Source organism: Mustela lutreola, chromosome 2 (assembly GCF_030435805.1).
Source record: "Mustela lutreola isolate mMusLut2 chromosome 2, mMusLut2.pri, whole genome shotgun sequence".
Classification (NCBI taxonomy): Eukaryota; Metazoa; Chordata; class Mammalia; order Carnivora; family Mustelidae; genus Mustela; species Mustela lutreola.
The window spans coordinates 152,598,780-152,622,556 of NC_081291.1; the positions used below are offsets into that span (position 1 = coordinate 152,598,780).

The window sequence follows — 23,777 nt, forward strand, 5'->3', positions numbered from 1 at the left end:
ATCAGCAATTCATTCTTTTCATCACTAAGACTGTCATATGAATATACCACAAATGATTTTATACTTACTGATTGATAGAATTAGATCATGTCCAGTTTGGAGCCACTTGATTAAGATTGCTAATGAAGACTCCTTATTAGAAGTGTATGTCTATGTGTATGTGTGTACATATTTTGCTTCAGTATATTTTAGGAAAATACCCCAGAGTAGACTAACTAGGGCGTAGGGTTAGAGTCAATATATGTTTAGCTTTATAAGAAACTGCTAAATAGTCCTCCAAACCATTATACCATTGTATACTGCTGACAGCAAGGTAGTCTAGACCACTGGCAACTTTACATTTGTCAACAGTTAATGTTGTCCATCTTTTTCATTTTAGCTACTTTATTGGGTAACAAAACTATCTTACTGTGATTCTAATTTAATTCCCTGACAGTGAATTCCCTATTTGTATATTAATTGGCTATTTGTATATATTCATTTGTGGAGTATCTGTTGAAGTCTTTTGTGCATTTTTGTTTACATTGGTTTGTCTTTTTTGTTGTTTATTTGTAGGAGTTCATTATATAATCTGTATACAAGGGGTGTGTGTGATATTTTATGAATATTTGCTCCATTCTGTGGCTTGATTTTTTACTTTTTAACCATGTCTTTTGAGGAGAAGAAATTTGAATTTCAATAAAATTCCATTTCTCTCTTTTTTTAAAATTTTATGCTTTGTGCTTTTTGAGTTTATTTTCTATTTAAGAAATATTTTTAATTCCAATGTCATGAAAACATCCTTTGGAACTTTATAAGCTTTATTGTTCTAGCATTTACGTTTAAGATGTTTCAATCTACAATTCATCCTGAATATATTTTTGTGTTTGGAGTGAAGTAGGAATCAAATTTTATTCTTTGCAAAAGGAATTTCAGTAGTTTCAACACTCCTTTTTATTTTGAAGCTTTCTTTTCCTATTTAATTGACCTGGCTTTGGTAAAAAATAAATTTACTGAATATTTACGAGTGATTATGAACTCTCTACTGTCTTCTGTTGATCTTAGATCAATGCCACACTTTATTACCAGGGATTTATATTAATCTTGAAATCAAGTAGTCTAATTCCTTCAGTTTTTATTCCAAAATAATTTTGGCTATTTTCTTTTTCTTTTATTTATGTATTTAATTGAGGTATAATTCACATATATTAGCTTTAGATGTACAACATAATAATTCAATATTTGTATACATTTTGAAAAATGATCACCAAAATAAGTTTAGTTACCATCTATCATCATACATAATTACAAAACTTTAAAAAAATTTGTGTAGAAACAAATGTGGAATAGGGATACATACTGACAATGGTGGAAAGTGGTAACTGGGATCAGCAGTGAGGGAGCGGAGCTCAAAAGGTGAGAGCCCCGAATGTAGAAACCATTAATACTTGGAAGCATCCTGCGTACCAAAAGTAGTTCTTTCCTTCTTGTTCCTGATGATAATGCTACAGACTCTCCCAACAAAAACATATATCATAATCCCTGACCCCTGATAAGAAGCAGGGGAGTAAATTTCTTAGAATTCCATGCAAATCAAGTTTAAAAAGTATTGATAATACACATTTGTATCTCCAAGATATTTGTATATCTAAATATCTAGGAATCAGTTATCAACAATAATACATTTGTATCTCCAAGATTCACATTTGTATCTCCAAGTTTCACTTAAAACTGAGTTGTTGAATAAACGAGATTTTGCACTGTGTGTATGTGTATGTGTGCAAAAAAACATTTGATTTGTGAAAAAAAGTTGTTGATAAATATATTGAGATAAACTCTGTTTCCCTTTTAGAGAGGTCTAAGTACTAACTTCTAAATTGTAATTCTGACTGGGTCTTTTATGCCTTAAACTTTTTAGTAGCTTGAAAATGTATTATACTTGACCTAAAATTTTTAGTGTTGATCTCCATATGAATATCTATGTTGATAAAGTGACCATTTTGAAATCTAAGACAATATTTATCCCTTTGGAGACTATCTTACTATTTTGATTAGAAGAATATGGTAGAGAAACTTTATTTTATATATAAGCTTTATGTTGACATTTTTCAACTAGCAACTATTTGTTTTATCTGATTCTTATTTCTTTTTCAATGTTAGGGATTTTTGCCGTCAGGATGAAAATTGTGATTATTATTTTAGTATGGATGCAGATGTTGTTTTGACAAATCCAAGGACCTTAAAAATTTTGATTGAACAAAACAGGTACTGCATAAGATTCATTGTCAATTTATTTTTAAAATGATAATCATTTTCTGTGTCTATGTGGACACACTATGCTTACATACCTGTGTTTAGTGAATTAAGGGAAATCACATGAAGTTATTTTCTGTGCATTATAAACTTAAAATTCTGATTAGTTTTCTTTTAAAGAAGTTAAATAGAAAACAACCTAATGAAAATTAGAAGTATTTAATATTAGTTACAACTATAAATGCAGTGTTTATCGATTATATTTGACCTATTTTTCTGTTAAAAGTAATGTGAAATCATGATATATCTGTAAATTTGGAATTTTTAAATTATCTGTACATATTTTTGAAGTAGAATTTCATAAAACTTATAACCTAAAAAGTTACTGCAAACAAAGATCTAAGTTCTTAGATTTGAAAGACATTTCGGAAATCTGTGATTTTTTTTTAGTACTGAACTAGTAATTACTACTCGGCAGTGACTATTTTTATTTAATGAAATTGAAGTGTGAAAAATCATCTATATCAGCTTATCATGATATTAATCATTATTTATTATATTACACCTATTGCTCCTAGTAGTCATTAATCCTCCTACTAATAGCCCACCTTTAATGAGCGCTTACTAAATGCCAGGTATTGTTTTTAAGTATGTTTACATATATTAATGCAATTATTTCTCTTAGCAAATAGTACGGTTAGCAGTGAAATGTTAGAATTACTGGTTTTATTTTGCTGAGTAAAATATATGAGAAATCTGTTATACTATACTAATCTCCTCTATATGTCATGATTTGCCAGTTTGAGAATTCAGTTATTACTTCAAAATCTAAGACCGCTTAGTATTAATCTGTATATACAGCCCCACTGTATATCTATAAATTGCAAGCAATTTTTCAAAACATATAAATAATGCTTTGATCATTAAGTAAGGAAGAACAGCCTATCTTAGAGATATGAGATTGAATTGCAATTTGTGACTCTTAAAACCTAGCGGAATTCAGTAATACTTTCTTGAATTTGCACTGTTAATTGCCTCTTAATTTGATTTAAATTCAATATTATGGAATGTACAATTCTTATTTTTTATATTTAGAGATTTTATTTATTTATTTGTCAGAGAGAGAGAGCGCACAAGCAGGGGGAGCAACAGGCAGAGCAGGCAGTGGAAGAAGCAGACTCCCTGCCGAGCAAGGAGCCCCATGTGGTACTCGATCCTAGGACCCTGGGATCATGACCTGAACCGAAGGCAGTCGCTTAGCTGACTGAGCCACCCAGGCATCCCTGGAATGTACATTTTTTTAGATAATATTTATATGTTTTTATTATATGACACTTTTGCAGGTACTTATTCTTACAGTGAACTATTTAATGAATTCATATTATGTATTTAACATATATATATATATATATATATATATATATATATCCCTTTAATGTTAATCTAATGTTTTAAACCTTGTAAAAAATAAAATTCCCTCATAAGTAACTCAACTGCCCTCTGGAGCCATTGCCCTTGGAAGGCCAATAAAACTTAGTATATTTTTCCAATTCCATAAATTTCTGTTACTGATCAAATGTTTAGGTTCATATGATACTTATGGTTCTTGCTTCTGTATCCAAGCGTATAGTTTTCGTAAAGAATTTGCATACAACAAAAATTTGTAAGATTTAGCAGACTTGACGGAAGTTTAGAGGAGCAAGGGATGGATACGTTCCAAGACCTCCAGTGGATGCCTGAAACCACAGATAATTCCAAACTCTATATACACTGTTTTTTTCCTATACTTACAGACCTGCAATAAAGTTTAATTTATAAGTTGTTCACATAAGAGATTAACAGCAATAATAAAAATAGAACAGTTATAACAAGATACTGTAATAAGAGTTATGTGGATGCAATCTTTCTCAAAATATCCTTTTGTTCTGTACTCATGCTTCTTTTGACGATGTGAGATGATAAAATACCAGTGTGAGGAGATGAAGGGAGGTGAATGACACAGGCAGTATGCCTTAGTGTTAAGCTACTGTTGATCTGATGATTCTTCAGAAGAAGTCATCTGCTTCTGGACCATGGTTGGCCCTGGGTCATAGAAACCATGGAAAGTGATGGATGGGGGCTTTACCGTATTTCAGCACTCAAAACGTTGAGGGGTGCCTGGGTGGTGGCTCAGTTGTTAAGCGTCTGCCTTTGGCTCAGGTGGTGATCCCAGTGTCCTGGGATGGAGCAGGCTCCCTGCTCTGTGGGAAGCCTGCTTCTCCCTCTCCCACTCCCCCTACTTCTGTTCTTTCTCTCGCTGTGTATCTTCTGTTAAATAAATAAATAGAATATTTTGAACAAAACAAAACAAAACATTGAGGCACACTTAAGATGGATTTTGAGTTCCATTTCTTTGCCCAACCTTCTTTGGAAGGTAGCTGGGATTATAAATTACAAGATTTGTTTTTCTAGTATATATTCGATCTTATCAGATATCACTATTGAATTATTCCTTAAATTAACATAATATGTAAATTCTAATTTATATTATCATTTCTAATATTATAGATATTCTAAACAAAAAAAAACATTTAAATGTTTCTGGTTAACATTTCCTTTTAATAGGAACCAGGAAAAATAACAAAAATCACTATTTTGAATGATAAGTATTTACAGACTATGTTTCACTTTTCTGTAGGTAAGGGAAAAAGCACCCCTGGTGCTCACAGGACTGGGGTATAGGTTTTTTTTTTTTTTTTTAAGATTTTATTTATTTGACAGAGAGAGATCACAAGTAGGCAGAGAGGCAAGAAGAGAGAGAGGAAGGGAAGCAGGCTCCCCGCCGAGCAGAGAGCCCAATACGGGGCTCAATCCTAGGACCCTGAGATCATGACCCAAGCTGAAGGCAGAGGCTTTAACCCACTGAGCCACCCAGGCGCCCCTGGAGTATAGGTTTTTTTGTGGCAAATACGTGGTTCATAAACTTCCTCATGGAAGAGTTGGGTGAGCTTTTCTTAAAAATTGACACCACTATAATTCACTTCGTTTTTACAGTAATTCTAGAAGAATTTCAGAATTACCTCATTTGGAAAGTGTTGACACATTATAAATCAGATTTTCCTAAGAAAAAAATCTGACATATTTTGAATTTGTAACATGTGCTTGTCTCAAAGGAAATGGTAGGTAGTCAGACAGGGTGCTATGGCAATTACCCTCTGTTTTGTTTTTTTAAGTAGTTGAAGGGCCAGAAGAATGTCCAGTATTGCCAGGACTAGCACAACCGATTTTAAAAGTTTTAAAAAAAAGGAAACATACTTTAAAGTAATTCAGGACTTAACTTTAGGAAAACTGGCCTATTTACAAATATCTCAGTTCATTGTTATTCATTTTTTTATTCAACAAATATTTATTGGTACATCAATGCACCAGGGATTGTTATGCCTTCTCAATGACAATAAAAATATTTTATTTCATTTTGTATAATTTCTGAAATGCTTAAAATAATTAAATAATTAAGGTAATTTGACTTAGTTGGATATAAGTAAGTACTTTTAAAAGTCATTTTTATACTTTCATTAGAATTTTCAATTACTTTGCCTTTCTTCTTACTCTTAAGAAACATCATTGAAAATCAGTAGTGTGCTTATTTAAGAAAAAGTGGGAATTCCTGTTTCTCTTTTATTTTACTTTTTAAAAAACTCATTACATAGGTATTAAATAACTTTAGTGTTGCATGTATCGTGCTAAGCCCAAAACAAAATTCTGTGGTAATTTAAGAATACATAATTACTTGGATTTGTTTTTCCTTTCACGCTGTCTTTAGAAAGATCATTGCTCCTCTCGTAACTCGTCATGGAAAGCTGTGGTCCAACTTCTGGGGAGCCTTGAGTCCTGATGGATACTATGCCCGATCTGAAGATTATGTGGATATTGTTCAAGGAAATAGAGTGTAAGTTACTTGGTCAGTCTTTTAATGTAAAGTGCCATAATCTCTAAATGTGGTCTTGTTCACATTACCTGAGTTTTTTTTTCCTCTTTTCTTCATGATTAGTGAAAATCGGAAAACCTGGAGACCACTTGAGATCCTGAAATACTAGTGTAAAATAATATTACAAATATCTGTCATTGAAGTTCTAAATCTTCCCAGGAACAAACTTAACTGTTGTGGAAAATACTAAGATACTGCATGGTAGGTGGGAGTAGCCATGAGATGGTGTCAGAAGACTGATATTATTTAGTTAAAAGTTTAGAAAAGGAATTTCATTTAGCTTATCTATTGGCAGGATGAAGCCAGGATGACAGTTGTTTTGATGGCTTTTAAAATTTACAAGTGAACAGCCCTTCCACCCTCCCCTTGCTCAGTCTTTAAGCCTCTGCCTTGGATCTGTTCATGATCCCAGAAGCCTGGGATCAAGCCCAGTATGGGTGGAAGCGGGGGTGGGTACCTGTTCGGCAGGAAGCCTGCTTCTCCCTCTCCCACTCCCCCTGCTTGTATTTCTTCTCTTGCAGTCTCTCTCCCTTCACATAAAGACATAAAATTTTAAAAAATTAAAAAAAAATTACAAGTGAACAAACAAAATCAATACCAAAAGCAATGATTTACCTTCTAACATTTCCTACTGCAAGAGTTTTCTATGTAACATAGCTAATATTCTGCTTTAAAGATCAATTTCTTCACCAATATCTGATTTCCATTTCTAGAGTTTGAAAAGAATATACTTGCTACCAAGTGTATATGTGATTGATATTTATTTCAGAGACAACAGTTGATATGTTTTAAACTAAAAAATAATCAGAATTGAAATATTTTTTTTTTGCTAAGGTAGTAATAAAGTGGAATGTTGTCCTTTTTCTTCATATAGATGATGAACCAGAGTGACAGATGTTAAAGGCTTTGCCTAATTTCTCAGATATATCAGCCCAATTTAAAAAGGAAAACATTCTTTCATGACTAAAGATATGTGCCTCTAAATTTAGAGTAAAAACCCCACATATTTTTTGATGAATATTTGAGTATTAAAAAGATGTTTTAGTTGTGAAAATAGTAATAGTAGATTTGAATAATATGATAAAAGCTTTTTTTAGCTGCAATTAAGAAGCATGATAGCTGAGAAAACACTGTTCAGATCATACTCTGTTGTTTCAAAATATTTGATTGTCTCTGGGATGATTTGTGTAGACAAAATGCCCTATATTGTATGTGGGTATAACCAAAATAAGTAAGGGTTTACAGAAGTAGAATATAGAATTAATGTTTCCTTTAAGTTGCTTTAGGCACTGGTGATATTTTGTACAGTCTCCTGTCACTGTTGTTTAAAGTATTAGGAAAAGAATATGGGAGAAGTTTTTGATGTAGTTAATACAAAAATGCACTTCATGTCCAAAAGCTACATGAAGGAATGACATCTTATGACATGTATGCACACGAGTATGCGTGTCTGGTGTGTTTCTTCAAAACTGAGATACTGCATACTCTGCCAGTGACAAATTTCTGAGTTCAGATGATACATTGTGTATCTTTTATGGCTATTTCCCTTGAGATTCATCTAGCAAAACAAAAGGAAATCATATTCCTTTTAATATCTAACTACATTACCTTGGTCAAAATCTTTCCTTTCTGTTCTCTAAAAGCAACAGGCCTATATGCCTTTCGGTGAAACCTACTCACTATTCTTAGGAAATGAGTCATGTTTAGAGTAAAAAGACAAATGTCAGGAAGAATGAAGGACAAAATAAAGTATCTCCACCCCTCACGTACTTCTAGCTCTATTTTTTCGTATCTTCTCTTTCTCAAGAAATTTGAGATAGTTTAGTGAATTTCAAAGAATATATTTTAGGAGAAGTTTAGGCTCTACTCAATGGTGTGCTGGTAAGGGTCTAACAACTGGATCTTGAGGTTGAGGGTTGCCCTGATTTGTAGTGTTTGCCCATTTTTGTGGCGTAAATGGCTTCTGCCATAACTGATTTCAAGCTTCCAAGATGAAGTCATTGAGCATAGCTAAGTGCTCTGGGGAGTCAGTGTGAGCTAGTTCTAGCACACCACAGGTTGTATGTGATTATTTTTGCTGTCAAACTGCTTGATCCTAAGGACGCCTGGGTGGCTCAGTGGGTTAAAGCCTCTGCCTTCGCCTCAGGTCATGATCCCAGGGTCCTGGGATCGAGCCCCGCATCGGGCTGTCTGCTCCGCGGAGAGCCTGCTTCCTCCTCTCTCTCTGCCTGCCTCTCTGCCTACTTGTGATCTCTGTCTGTCAAATAAATAAATAAAATCTTTAAAAAAAAAAAAAACAACAACAAAAAACTGCTTGATCCTAAATGGAAGCTCTTTCTGTATAACAGAATATTATACTCTTATAAATGAAGTGTAAGAGTATAGCCAAAATGCTAAACAGATAACCCTAAATGAAGTTTATGTAGGGAGATAGTGATTTATTGTGTGGTATATAGTAAATAATGTCATCTATGTGTGTATATGTTACATATCATTACATGTGTTTACATTTGCATGTAATTTGATTCAATGCTTTATATATACAAAATTTAAAACATACACGGCATTTGTTTTGAGAACATAAAAATAAAACTTTAAATATTTTTTATTTGTGGTATTTTGGAATGTCTTGTCTTTACTTTCAGAGGGATATGGAATGTCCCATACATGGCTAATGTGTACTTAATTAAGGGAAAAACGCTTCGATCAGAGATGAATGAAAGGAACTATTTTGTTCGTGATAAATTGGATCCTGATATGGCTCTGTGCCGAAATGCTAGAGAAATGGTAGGGTATACAATGATGGCTTGCATGAATGTTCCTATAAAATGGCTTGCTTTACCAGTTGATGTGTCATTGTGTTTTGATGCCCCTTTTCTTTCTAATTTGTAAGTACTTGCCAATTTTTTTGGTTCCATATTGAAAAATTGGGAGCAGTTATGGAGATAATTTGTGAACATTTACCTGTAGAAATAGCTTGGAAAATATTAGGTTCTGTGCTTAGACTAATTCATAAGCAACAGAAAGATTTCAGTCATAAACATGGAATTGTTACAACTCAGTTGGCATTTTTAACCAGCTGAGCCACCCAGGTGCCCATTAAATAAGTTTGCATTTTTAGGAATTCATCTTCAATTCCATTTGAAATTTTATAGTGGAAAACTGACCTAGGGTGAAATAATCATTTACACATTTAAGAAGAACAGACTTTTGTTCTGAAATCAATGTCAATTTCTTTATTATTATAAACTGCACACTCCTCAAGGCAGTTCTTTACCACTAAACTGAGAGAGGGATTGGGATATGTAGTATATTTCATCTGTGTGAAAAGTAATGATACATTGCTGTTCTACAAATGTACTTTCATTTTAAAACTTCAGTGTTTATGGAAAATAATCTGTTTTTCAAAATGTGTAAATGTTTTAAAACATGTTTCTATAATTTTTTATTTTAGAAGTGGTTGGGTTATTTTACTCAAATTTATATAAGCAGATGTGATTTGGGGAAAAATCAGGAAAGTTGGCAAATATTTCTTTCCAGTTTAATAAGGCATGTATTGTTCGAGTATATTTGTTTTTCCCACAAACCTATGTGCATTGTTATATCGAGTATCTTCAGTACTTGTGATTGTAATTTGTGCTCATGTTCTGCTAATTTGACTCAACAGCGCATCCTGGAATGGCCTCTCTTACACATTTTTTCCTTTGTCTTAATTTTGTGTCTAATGACAATTCTACTAAGGAATGAGCTTGGATTTATATTTGACCAAAAAAAAGGGGGTGGGGCTGGAATTGTTTCTTTGTGTGCGCTATAAGCTTTGCTTGTTATGCATGTTGTCTCTGAAGGACATTTCAGAATGCCAGCTTTTGATCAAGGGCTGCTAATGTTATTTATCTAAGATTACCTGAGAGAGTGTGGGTGTGCAGGTCAACTTACCCAATGCTTCTCTTCATTTTAGACTTTACAAAGGGAAAAAGACTCCCCTACTCCGGAAACATTCCAAATGCTCAGCCCCCCAAAGGTGTTATTTTTATTTATTTTTATTTGTTTTTGTTTATTTAATTAATACTAGATATGGTATATTGCCTACCAGTAAAGTTTCTTTAAGAGTCTTCTTTCCATTTAGCCCAGTAAAATGTTGGTATTCATAGGTTATTAATTTGTATATGTGTGTGTATGTTTTGTGTTGGGGTATCATAATTGTGATATTCAACTCTTAGTTCTTTGGGCCGATTCATATTTTGTGGTTGATAAATGAGAAAGTTAAACCCAAATCCCTTTTACTAGTTTTTCTAGGTTGTTTTTTTTGTTGTTGTTGTTGTGTTTAAGGGGGAGAAAACATAGGAGTAAGTATAAAGTACATCTTGACTACAATGAGATTGCGGTACTCTTCATTATTTTTATATTTTATTAATAACTAACCCCTTTATCATTAAAACAGGTACAAAAAGAAACAAACTTACCATAGTGGTGTTTGCCACATTTATTTGGTCTGGGGCAAGGGAATGAGACTGGTTTTCTTTAGCTGCCTTTAATGAATAAGTAATTTCTATGTTCAGTTTTTAAATGTAAGGACAACAAAAAGAATGACATAGTCTGATGAAATAATACTGACATTTGAATTCTTGTTTAAAAATATGACATTTTCTTCGAAAGGGAAAGAAGCCAAAAGAGGTACAATTCATTGCACTTTGGTGTCTCAAAAATATTTCTGCTTTCAAACAGGATTTTTTTCCCCTGATGTCTACATCTAGGATCAATGAGAAAGGGACAAAAACAGTCGTTCTTCCTCTTCTTTTTTTCAGTTCAGTGTCAGTGCTATCAATTAGCTTTATGTGGTGTCTGAATCCATAATTAATAAAAATGTTATTTCTTTTATTTTAAATCATGCATGTTTTATATGAAAAATAAAAATGCATGTTCAGGAATGAGAGATGAAAGTTGAAATTAATATCTCATTTATATTTTTCCTATGATTAAGTTTATTTCCTTGTATTTTTCTGTAAGATTGTTAATACTGTTATTCTTTGGCACATAGGGTGTATTTATGTACATTTCTAATAGACATGAATTTGGAAGACTTTTATCAACTGCTAATTACAATACTTCCCATTATAACAATGACCTCTGGCAGATTTTTGAAAATCCTGTGGTAAGTATTTCACACTCAACTTCATTCATTTCTTTTCCTATAACTCTAAATGGATATAAGTCAGTTGAGTTAATAATATGAAAATAATAATAAAATAATATGAAAATAATATGAATAATATGAAAATATGGTAAGAGGCTTTAAAAAGGTTTAAAGTTTAAAAAGCAGCATAAGAAATATAATTAATTGTGCCTTTTAAAAATAAAATAATTTGAAATATTATTATTTATATTATTCTTTAAAAGAGGCAATTATATTTCTTGACCAAGAATTTTAAATTTTTAAAAAATTTTTCTTTTTTTTCTTCTTTTTATAAACTTTTTGTAATAATTTATTCTTTGGTCTTTCCCAAGAATTTTTTAAAAATATTTTATTTGTTGATTTGATAGAGAGAGATCACAAGAGAAGCAGGCTCTCCACTCAACAGAGAGCCTGATGTGGAGCGCCATTTTAGGACCCTGAGATCATGACCTGAGACGAAGGCAGATGCTTAACCCACTGAGCCACCCAGGCACCCCCCAAGAATTTTTTTTTTTTGCCAAGAATTTTTTTTTTAAATTAAGATGCATATTAGGTGTGGGTAAAAGAATTATCAGTTTCTATGGTTTTTCTCAGTACTTCTGTTTTATATATTCAAAAGCATTATAAAAATTTTAATTGTAATTTTGGAAAAACTGTTTACAAGTAGCTCGCATATGACAATATTATGTTTTGATTTTCAAGAAGAGAATTCAAGAAGTTAGTATGGGAACATACATTTTATTTTATCATTTTATTTATTTTTTAATAACAAGTTTGTGAATGTATGCCAAAGCAGTCAGAGAAGGGGATTCAGCATATATCAAAAGTCTGAGGTTGAAGAAATTATTACCTTCTAACTCTAAAATTATTTCGTATCTTAAAGACTTGAATCGTACAAGAATTCACTACCTTTTTTTGTTTGTTTTATGGGAGCCTATTTTTGTCAATTTGGAACATTGATTCAAGTGAAAATACTCTTTTTAGTAATCATCTCTGTAATGCTACTGTTCATGGTTTTCCCCTTTTCCATAGTAAAAATTTTAAATTGCAAAGACTCTAGCCACCTGGTCAGAATTGTCTTTTATTTTGTAGGAGTAGTTGACATCCAGGTATAGGAATTTTAGTGGTCTCTGAAGACTCTCTTCAATAGAAAAAGAATGTCTTTTGACATTTTTGTATTTTAGAAGTATTTTCATTTCATCTTAGCTATATATCTTAATCTTTCACAGGAGTATAATTTTAAAAAAAGGCTTTTTAAAGTGGTGAGGATGGAATTACATATTTTACTTTGGCACTGAGTCTCTTGGTTATTTTGAGGAATAGAATTTTTTCTTGGGTAGTATTAGTTCCTGAAAAAATGTCCCAAATTATATCCTGAATTGTAGACATTTGTGTCAGAATTCATATCTTTGGAGAATATGAAAGGAAAACATCAGAAGTAAGTAGGAACTGCTTTTCTTTCCATGGCTTTGTTTTGTTTTGGTAAATTAGCCTGATGGTTAATGCCTCCTGAGGGATGTCCCATAGCAAACTATTTGACTATTGTCCTATTATCAGGATTTCTAAGCAATGAGTAAAGTCACAGTTTGTTTATTGATACTTGAAAGCTAGCCTAAAATGAGAAATAAATGCCTTACTGTAAGATCTTAGGGATTTTTTTCCTTCTCCAAAAAATCAATAATGATGCATAGGAAAAAAATACTTAAAGATTCTGAAATGTTATGAATGACTGTTTTTTTCTAATTTCCCACCATATTTTGGAATCAGAAAATAACCACTATTAAAGGGATTAATGACATAATGCAATAATTTGATTCTTATAATTACATACTATGTATAAATGAAATGTAAGAATTAGAAGATAACTTTGGTTCTTTCATATCAAAAATATCTGAGCTACATATAGGCAAAGATGTACAAAACTAAGAATGGTGTATAAATTATCAGGGCCTCTCTGAAATCTGACCTCAAAAGATGTATTTCAGAGACATTTTCTGCAACATATTTTGTTTGGAATTATTTTAAGTCTATACCTCAGTTCTTCCCTCCTGGCTCCCTTTGTCTTACTTGGTAAAGAGAAAATTGAAAGTTTGTTAAACATGTCTAAATATATTTAAGAAGAGATCTTTTTGGATACTAAATCACTCTATATTTTCATATATACCCTCTAAATATGTGGTTTTTAAATAAAACACTTGACCAAGGAAAAGGATTCCTTAGCTGATGTTTACAAAAATTGAGATATCTTAGTATGTGGTTCAGGTGTCATTATCAAAGAGAAGAGTCAGGTTCCTAAGTTAGCATGAAGAGAAGCTATTTCTCAATGTATGGTTCTATACCTTAATTTCAGTAATTAAAAGAAATGAAAATGTTAGTAATGCATGATCATTCTTTGATACATATTAAAAACTGAAGTGAAGAGAAAATGTTGAAATAATTTTAAAAATCAAATTATTTTAGAGTGATTCACTACTAAAGTACATATAAGACTTTAGTTTATTAATTTGCTGATTTTACTAGTATTTGTTGATAGGATTTTTTTATCATTAGCATTTGTTTTTGTTATCATTAACATTTGTTATCATTAACATTTGTTATCATTTGTTATCATTAAGGATTTTGTTATCATTAACTTTTAAGCACATATTTACCTATCCCTGTGTATATGCATAAAATACAGTATATAAATCTAATTGCTATAAGATTACTCAGGTTTTAAAATCTTGAGGTATAACTTCATAAATAAAAATTTGATTTTCATAGAATGATGTGAGCATATGCAGACTCAGACTATGTTTAAAAAACATAAACTGATTTCTGAAAATTCCTTTTTGTCTAGTACACACAGCCATTTATAAATTGAGCAATTTCTAAAATGCATGATCTTTGGATTTTCTATTACTTATAAAAAGGTATTTGCTTTAATCTGTGCAATTAATTTTTTTATAGGACTGGAAGGAAAAGTATATAAACCGTGATTATTCAAAGATTTTCACCGAAAATATAGTTGAACAGGTTTGTATTAATAATTACTATGCTGTGTAAGGCACTTTTGCCTTGTTTTCAGAAGGGAACAATATTAATGCAGTATGGCTTTAGCGGAGGATGTTGTGAAAGTACAGAAACCATCTCTTAGGTAAAAATCATGTGGCTTAATTACCAATGTTATAGCCTTAAGGGTCATGTAGTTGTAAAAATGTAGAACATGGAATTGAACAATAATTTTAAGATCCTGCCTTTTTTGGGGGGATGCTTCTAAATGCTGTATCTTTCTCAAACCACAGAAAATAAGGAACCCTTGGCAAATCTCTAGTGTAGGCCTCATTCATTAAATTTATCTTTGAAAGAAATTGAACTTCAGGAGTCTTTTTTCAAAGATATTTTTTTAAAAAGTGAACTCTAAATGTTCCAAACAGTTGCTAATAGCTTATTTCAGAGAATGTAAGGCATCTTTGATTCTGAGATGCTGTTATTTTGTGTACTGTGAGAAAGAATAAGAATACTGCCAATTAAACTAGGACACAACATTGTCTAGTCATTTAGAAATTTTTTATTTTTTACATATTAGAAGATCTCATTTAGGCTTATTAAGGCATAGATGTTATCACATGTCGTAGAGCCTTGTATACAAAATAACTTTGATTTCAATGGCAAGTTGTAGTATAAATTATTTAGAAAACATTTCAAAGGGCAAGTGAACTCAAGTGCAACACCAGTACATGGGTGTGCGTGCGTACGTGCACACACACAGATGTACGCGTACACACAAGGTAAGGCAGACTGTAGCATTACAGCTGTATCAGTGGCTGCCTGGTCAAATGTGAGACTAAGATCTGTCTTGATTTTACAGATGTAAAATGCAAAAAAAGAAAAAGTTTTAGCATTAAAGAAAAGCTACTATTATTTGTAACAGTAATGTCAGTAATATTGGCCAAACCTCTTAAAAAGGCATCTAAGTGAGATGAATATTGAATATTCCATCCTGTTACTTTTGAAATGCCACTATTACTTAAGAGATAAAAACTATTATTCTCTTCCTGGTGATGCCTTGTTTTATAGCCTTGTCCAGATGTCTTTTGGTTTCCCATCTTTTCTGAAAAAGCCTGTGACGAATTGGTGGAAGAAATGGAGCATTATGGCCAGTGGTCTGGGGGGAAACATCATGTAAGTGGTAATTTCACACAAAGAACTATAATGTGTATGTGGGGATAGATGCGGGGTAAATGTTTTTAGACAATTTAGAGGGGATATATCTGTCTTGTTGTGTATCTCTGACTCTTAGACCTAAATGTAAGGCTGACAAGGCTGGCAGGAGAACTCTGATAGCATTTAATTTGTCTGGCCTCAGGTTGTCCTTTATGTATATAATTACACTGGATGGTTTCTAAAGGTCAGTGTTTCTAGGCTGGAATGGTAAGGTAATTTATGTCTATTATGTGGTATTGGTCTTCTCCAGGGCTACTTCCTATTCTCTCCATTTTCACAGTGAGCTATAGTGGAAGTACCGAGACAAAGTTTATCTGGTTGACTGCCAAAGCTTTTTGTGGGTGTGTAAACATTGGTAGAAAAAATCTGTTTGAATGCCATTGGTGTAATTCAGTTTTGCATTTATATTCAGTGTCAAAGGCTTGGCAGGAAGTATTGCTGTTTTTGTTTCAGTGTGTTTCTTTTCCTCAGAGTATCCACAGATGCCTGTTCCTTAACAATACCAAGGAATTCTAGGGGAATACTCTGGAATATTACTGCCTCTGCTCAACTTCATACTCTAGCTAGTCAAATGACCAGAGAGACAGAAGTTCAAAGTATGAGGAAGAACTTGGAGTCAGCAGGTTGTAGGATAATAGAAAGCAATCATGGAAGGACTTTGGGTATCCTAAAATTGAAGTGGGGAACATAGCAGGGAAAGCTTGTTTTCAGTGGTAGGGGATTCAAAGGCAGACAAGCAGGATCTTTGTCGGTCAAGTAGCTAAGACTGCCTGAAGGCTTACTGTAAAAAAACCAATTTTTTAGGAGGCATGAGAGGGCTTTGGAAATATGTTTTATTTACTTTATAGTCAGACTGCCCATATATATTAAGTAAAAAAGGAGTCTACTGACTCTGCCCAACTTTGCTTCATCATTGATACATTTGCAACACCATGTTATATAACATGTTATATATATTATTTTGATAGTTTTGCTATTAAAGCAGATGGTACACCATAACTGAACAACTGTTATTTTTATTGTCTATTATGATCTCATGGTTGAAAAAAAATCCAAGGTAATATAAATGTGAATTGCATGTGGACCACACTTTATGACATCATTAATGCTGTTTCTAGGATAGCCGTATATCTGGTGGTTATGAAAATGTCCCAACCGATGATATCCACATGAAGCAAATTGATCTGGAGAATGTATGGCTTCATTTTATCCGGGAGTTTATTGCACCTGTTACACTGAAGGTCTTTGCAGGTTATTATACGAAGGTAGTTATCTTCCCATTCCCCCCATCTACCTCCTACTCGTTTTTACACAAATGTGCTATTTTCTATTTTTATTGATAAACAAATCCATTGGTTTACTTTGCCTTTTTAGGGGTTTGCACTATTGAATTTTGTAGTAAAATACTCCCCTGAAAGACAGCGCTCTCTTCGCCCTCATCATGACGCTTCTACATTTACCATCAACATTGCACTCAATAACGTGGGAGAAGATTTTCAGGTAATTATGGCTTTGATTTTTTACATTTTGAAATGTAAAAAATTTCACGAGAAGGCCTTTGCCTTATTATTATTATTTTTTTAGATTCTGGTTAGATGGCATAATTTGAATTTTCCTAAAGATTAAACATTAAACATAATAAGCTGATACATTTATTTGTTCCATCTCTTTTAGGGAGGCGGATGCAAATTTCTAAGGTACAATTGCTCTATTGAATCACCCAGAAAAGGCTGGAGTTTCATGCATCCAGGGAGACTCACACATTTGCATGAAGGACTTCCTGTTAAAAATGGAACAAGATACATTGCAGTGTCATTTATAGACCCCTAAGTTATTTGCTTTTCATTGAATTGAATTTTCTTTTGGAATGGACGGACATGTCTTTGAAGTTGTGCTTGAGAAGATGAGAGGAATATTTAAATAACTTCAACAGAACAACTTCACTTTGGGCCAAACATTTGAAAAACTTTTTTGTAAAAAATTGTTTGTTATTTCTTAATGTCTGCTCTGAGCCTTAAAACACAGATTGAAGAAGAAAAGAAAGAAAAAGCAAAAACAAATATTTATTTCTATGCCTTACTGTCTCTGAGAATAACGACAGTTTTCTGGATTTGTGTTTCAGTTGATAAAATACTCAGCTATAAATGTACAAGGGACAAGAGACATAGTATTTTATTATTAAAAAAGCATGGGAAGGATTTTATTTATTAACATATGAACAAAATGAATATAAGAAAATTGGCAATTTTTGAAACATTGGAAAACTGGAGTTATAACTGAATTTGTATGCAACTAATTGTGTAAGAACTTTTTTGATGACCTATACAGATATCTTTTACAGTAGTTACTGAAGGAATACAAAGAGCAGTAAATATTACGCAACGTTTTTCTTCAAGAAACTTGGTACAGAATACAACTGAGGTTTAGAGCCGGTTGAAAACATTATTTAGATTGTTAGATTTTTTTTGTTGTTGTTACGTTTGTATTAAGAAATCGAACCCTATATTCCTTCAGATTAATTTTCCAAGGTGGATTATATTGAGTAGGTATTAGATTTAGGGAAGTTTTCAAGCCTTTCCGTTTTGCAAAGGATATCAAATATGAACTTAAGATCGCCAAGTGTCCTTAAGTTAAAACAGGCTTTTGATTTTAATTCTAGAAAATAATGAGGAAAAAGAAAATTTCTCGAGATTACTAGTACATTTTATAGTTTTTTAAAAACTTTGTTAAGTACTTGAATTTTAGATCAGGAAAATAAAGTTGGTGAGCCTTTCTTCTTCTCCTTGCCCCTTGTCTCCCTCATTATTCTTTTTTTAGAGAAGGTTATTTGCCTTTTTGTCTTTCCAGCATAGTCTCCTTTCATCCTTCCTACTCTTTTTGTTACCTTTTCTTAATCTCATTTTTAAAAAATTCCCCAGCACAAAAAATTTGTGACTTGATTTTTCACCATTTCTCTGAGTAAGATTTAAATATACTTATTGTAGCTACTGTTTTAATTTAAAGGTTAAACTTGAAAAAAAGTTCTAAGTCATGGTGCCAAAATTCATTTTTCTAACACTATGTGTTAGAAAATTATGAAAAATAAAATAATTTAAAATAAGTTTCTGTTGGTCTCTTTATTACTGGTGATTTATCTTTAGAAGAGAATGTATGATTGGGAGTATCCTAAAAGAATATCTAGATGTAATAGGCTATGATTTTTTCATTTTGATTGGTATATTTACTAATATTATAACAATATTATAACTCCACTTATTGAATTATGAATTGAATTGTAATATCTTCAGTCTCATAATTACTAGGGATTGATCTAATTTATTTTACAAGTGAAGAAATCGAGACAAAACATTCATTCAATACATATTTATTCAGTGATGTATTTATGTGTTTGTTTATTTATTGACTCTTCAGATCATGTTTATTAGGAGGATAATTTTTTAATTATGTTTAGTTAGTCAGCATATAGTACATATTAGTTTTTGATGTAGTGTTCACCGATTCATTAGCTGTGTGTAACACCCAGTGCTCATTACAACGCGTCCCCTCCTTAATACCCATCATCCAGTCACTCCATCCCTCCACTTCCCTCCCTTCTATAACCCTCAGTTTGTTTCGCAGAGTCCAGAGTCTCTCATGGCTTGTCTCCCTCTCTGATTTCTTCCTGTTCAGTTTTTCGTCCGTTCCCCTGTGGTCCTCCACGCTATTCCTTATGTTCCACATATGAATGAAACCGTATGATAATTGTCTTTCTCTCCTTATTTCATTTAGCATCCATCCATGTCAATGCAAATGGTGGGTATTCAATCTTTCTGAGAGCTGAGTAATATTCCATTGTGTTTTATGTCTTCAGTGGTGTTTTTCAAGTCCCTACTATGGGCCATGCAATGTTCCAAGCACTGAGGAGATAGTGATGATCAAGATTATGATTATTGGATGATGGACTTAGGAAATAAGGAAGTTGGGTTCTATCTCTTTTCTCTTCTTTGGTGGCACTTAATACTCAAAGTAAATTCCTATAGCCCATCAACTTTGTTGAAGAGACATGTTATTATTTCTGAATTACATTACTATACTTCAAGGATGGTATTCTAAATATGTAACAACTGATATATCATGGATGTCAGCCAATCAGAGCAGACTCTGGTTATAAAAAAACAGTGCAAGCCAGCATAATGCCCCTTGTATACCTAAGAAGAAAGACATCTGCTAGATCCTCGTTCTTTTTAGTTGTGGTTCATATCTGTGGCAACCTATAGTAACTATTTTAATCTCATGCTTTGTTTTCAGAAATTGGATCAAGGCAGTCAATAGCATTTTCTATCTTCCCTCTTGTCCCAGTCTTCCTGAAATAATATGAAATTTTAAAAAGAACAATTCATGATTAGTGAGGGAAAGTGTGAAAAATTCCCATAAGTAGACCAGCAAATTGGAAAGATGGAAAATAGGTAGGATTGGATATATGGAGAACTCCGCTCTGGCAACCACCTATCTGTTCTCCTGTTTCTGTTAGTTCATTTTTTTTTTTTTTAGACTGTGCATGTAAGTGATAGGTAGTCTCTGCCTTTGTCTGTCTGACTTATTTCACTTAGTATAATGCCCTCAAGACTTGTCCATACTGTCACAAATGGTAATATTTCCTCCCTTTTTAAGATTGAATAATATTCCCTTGCATATATACCACGTTTTTTAATCTATTCATCCACCTGTGAACACTTGTTGTTTCCATGTCTTGACTATTATAAATCATGCTGCTACAGTGAACATGAGATTGCTTTTTGAGATAATGATTTTCTTTTAGATACACTTCCAGAAATGAAATTGCTAGATCATATCCTTGCTATTTTTAGTGTTTTGTGGAACTGAAATCTTACTGTGGATATATATTTGTGTATTAATTGTTAAATATAAAGAAAAACAGTAGAAAGAAAAGGGGAAAATTCCTATAACATTTAATTTGAATAATTGGAAGTATATTGATATCAATAGTAACTATTTGAAGTATATTGATGTCAATAGTAACTGTTTGTGTTTATGGATTCATGTTTGTGTCTGTGTGTGTGTATATATATGTATTCCCAGAGAGCTTTAAATGCTTATATTGGTGGCTTTTTTCCTAATTCTGAGTATGCATAGGAATTAATGTGAATATTTTTCCTTAATACAGATACTTTAGCAGTAGTCTAGTATATTGATTTTCTTGATCCTGCTAATTTTTGAAAAACACTAATAATTTACTTGTGTTGGTAACTTACCGAAGAGATCAAATACCCCACTATAGCATTAAAATAAGGAAAACTATTACCATATGAATTGAGTCCATTCTGTCCATCCTAATGGCAGAATTTCTTTATATATTCCTTCACTCCCATTTTCTTGTCTGTCATCTGCACTTATTAATTTCTCTGCTTGCTAAGCCATACAGTCCATCTTATATGACATTTTAGGGGCCTGTCATTTATTTCAAATATGGAGTAGTCTATTCAACAGATCTCTTCAAGTTGCAGGAAAAGCCAGATATAATTTTTAGTCACAGCTGAAAGTCTCAGCAAATAGCCCTTTTTGACTAGATGTTGACTATTTTGGAAAATTAAAGTCTTTAAGACTTCATGAAAGCAGTCTTTATCAAACAGCACTTTTTTTTCCTGTGGTCTTTCAGAATAGCAAGGTACAAACTTAAGAATAACTCTTTCTTAAGTAAAAGCCCTTGGGGTATAAACTCTTTAAAGATAGCAATGAATTTTGGATGAAATTTGAAGAAAAATGCAAATAAGCAGTGAAAAGAGTAGTAAACTACATGTAGACATGCTTTAACAAGCAAAGTATGATATAGCTTAATTATTCTAATAAAAGGAACTAGAAAAATTGGAAAGATGAATATACATCTTTCTAGGGATCTGAGGACTTTCTACTTCTAAATTTGTCTTGACAGCTTTTTTTAAAAGATTAAATTATATTTTTGTATCATTGTTAATATATTAAAATAGGTTAGAATATACTCACGTGGGAGGCTTCTGGGGACTCGGTCAATTAAGCTGTTCCCTTTCGCTCCAGGACCTTGTCTGGCCCCTTGCTCAGTGGGGACTTTGCTTCTCCCTCTTCCTCGCGGCTGACCCTGCTTGTGGCCTTTCACTTGTGCTCGCTTGCTCTCTCTCTCAAATAAATAAAGACAATCTTAAAAAAAAAAAAAAGAAAGAAAGAAAACACTTCATGTGAAAATAGTTTCTTCGCTGATTTTTGAGGTGGTGGTGCTTGCTTCTTTACTAAAGTAACATTATTTTGGCATGCTGTGTCTCAATTGAAAAATGGTTAACTGAGAAATCTGAATATAATCTTTTGAAAATTGGAAAGGAATATTGGCCTATTTAACAATACAAAACACACAACTTAAAAGAAGTTTTAACAGATGATATGGAGAGATCATGATGCCATAAATAACATAAAGAAAATACGGTCTCTTTCAAATCATCCTTACCCCAAAGTAACTACGGGTTGGCCCTTGAACAATGCAGAGGTTATGGGCACCCAGACCACCCTCCTACCATCACTCCCTGCACAGTCAAAAATACGTGTGTAACTTTTGACTCCTCTCAAATTTATTAATAGCCTCCTGTTGGTTGGAAGCCTTACTGATAATATAAAGTCTAACACATGCTTTTTGTTACAGTATTATATACTGTATTCTTATAGTAGGTAAGCTAGAGAAAAAAATGTTATTAAGAGAATCGTAAGGAAAAGAAAATACATTTACAGTACGGTATGCAAAAAAACCTCACCAAGTGTATGCGTGCAGTTCAAACCTGTGTTGTTCAAGGGTCAACTATATTAGATTACAAAAAAAGAACTAAGGGATAGAAAAGGAGAAAAAAATTTCATGTAGATTTGTGATGAGGAATGAACTTCTCTACGCTTATATAATAATTTTAAAACTCTTTTTAAAAGACATTTTTCCTAACACTGATTTAAGTTCAATAACTTAAGAATGCAGTGTGAAGGGGTAGCAAGAATCCTTAAAGAAATCACATCATTATATATAATTTTGCACCTATGAAGGAGAATTTAGCGTTTGAAAAAAGCTCAGTAACTCCAAGAGAGAAATGGACAAATTACAGTGTGATTTTCCTTTGCTGAGCATTAGAGATTGGATAATTGATTAATTGAAAATATATGCATATCTGAAGCATGAGATTAGCTTATTAAACTCTGCTTTATTAAATTATTTTTATCTGTCTTTATGTATTTTATAAATCTTGCCAAATTGTGACATCACAGCCCCATCTTGTGGTCAATGTAGATAACTAGTCGAGTTATTTGGAATTGATACAAAAATTTTGCAGGAACCTTAATTTTTTTTATACTTTCAAAATTTTTCTTAAAGGCTAATATGAATAAAAATGATAACATTGGATGATTTGGGGGAGCTCTTATTTATTTTGGTAATATAATACAATATTTTAAAGAGAATTAGATACCTTATTCTGAAATAAAGGATAGCCAACATTATTTTCAGTTTGTACTGAGGAAATAATTTGTTTTCTATTTTTTTAAGATTTTATTTATTTGAGAAAGAGAGAATGTGAGAGAGAGTGTGCATGAGCAAGGGAAGGGGGTGAGCGAGGAGGGGGAGGAGCGGAGGGAGAAGCAGATTACTTGGGGTTCAAGGTAGGTGCTCAAGGACTCCAGGAGTGGGGGGCTCGATCCCAGGACGATGAGATCATGACCTGAGCCAAAGGCAGATGCTTAATCCTCTGAGCCACCCAAGTGTCCCTATTTGTTTTCTTTTTCTTTCTTTCTTCTTCTTCTTCTTTTTTTTTTTTTTTTTTTACCTACTTTGTAAACTGCTAATCTACGTTCACTATGGAATATGGGCCTAGATGAATAATAAAATCAGTGTAGAAAAGGTCAGACTCAACTACAACTGCTACAATAGTTGGTTTTGAGTAGACAAAATACCTTACATTAGAACAGTTCCAGAGTTTAATTGTAAATATAAATATATTTTTTAAAACTCCATGGTAGGCAAAGATGATCACAATGATTTTTTTTTTTTTTTTTTTCCTTTATAATCAGCAAAGGGCTAGTAAGGGCAGCAATGGGGACAGGATTCCTGTGGTACGAAATTTGAGTGATTCAGACAAACTAGAAAGTTAATAATCTCCTTTTTGGTTTTTTGAGGATTAATGAAATGTGTTTCTGCTGAAG

General features: G+C 32.6%; 1 protein-coding gene across 2 annotated transcripts in view; it reads left to right on the forward strand.

The window, feature by feature from the left end:
- PLOD2 (procollagen-lysine,2-oxoglutarate 5-dioxygenase 2) overlaps window positions 1-18,678 on the forward strand; it is a 96,227-nt gene extending 77,549 nt beyond the window's left edge. Inside the window, exons 11-20 of one of the 2 annotated variants that reach the window (XM_059163837.1) lie at window positions 2,140-2,244; window positions 6,035-6,160; window positions 8,845-8,986; window positions 10,158-10,220; window positions 11,238-11,351; window positions 14,322-14,387; window positions 15,432-15,536; window positions 16,697-16,843; window positions 16,953-17,078; window positions 17,253-18,678. In XM_059163837.1, coding sequence (XP_059019820.1) covers window positions 2,140-2,244; window positions 6,035-6,160; window positions 8,845-8,986; window positions 10,158-10,220; window positions 11,238-11,351; window positions 14,322-14,387; window positions 15,432-15,536; window positions 16,697-16,843; window positions 16,953-17,078; window positions 17,253-17,408 — 1,150 coding nt within the window. In that variant the 3' untranslated portion in view covers window positions 17,409-18,678. The remainder of the gene's footprint in view (window positions 1-2,139; window positions 2,245-6,034; window positions 6,161-8,844; window positions 8,987-10,157; window positions 10,221-11,237; window positions 11,352-14,321; window positions 14,388-15,431; window positions 15,537-16,696; window positions 16,844-16,952; window positions 17,079-17,252) is intronic. The other variant, XM_059163838.1, reaches the window with a different exon arrangement.
- The last annotated feature ends 5,099 nt before the right edge of the window (window positions 18,679-23,777 follow it).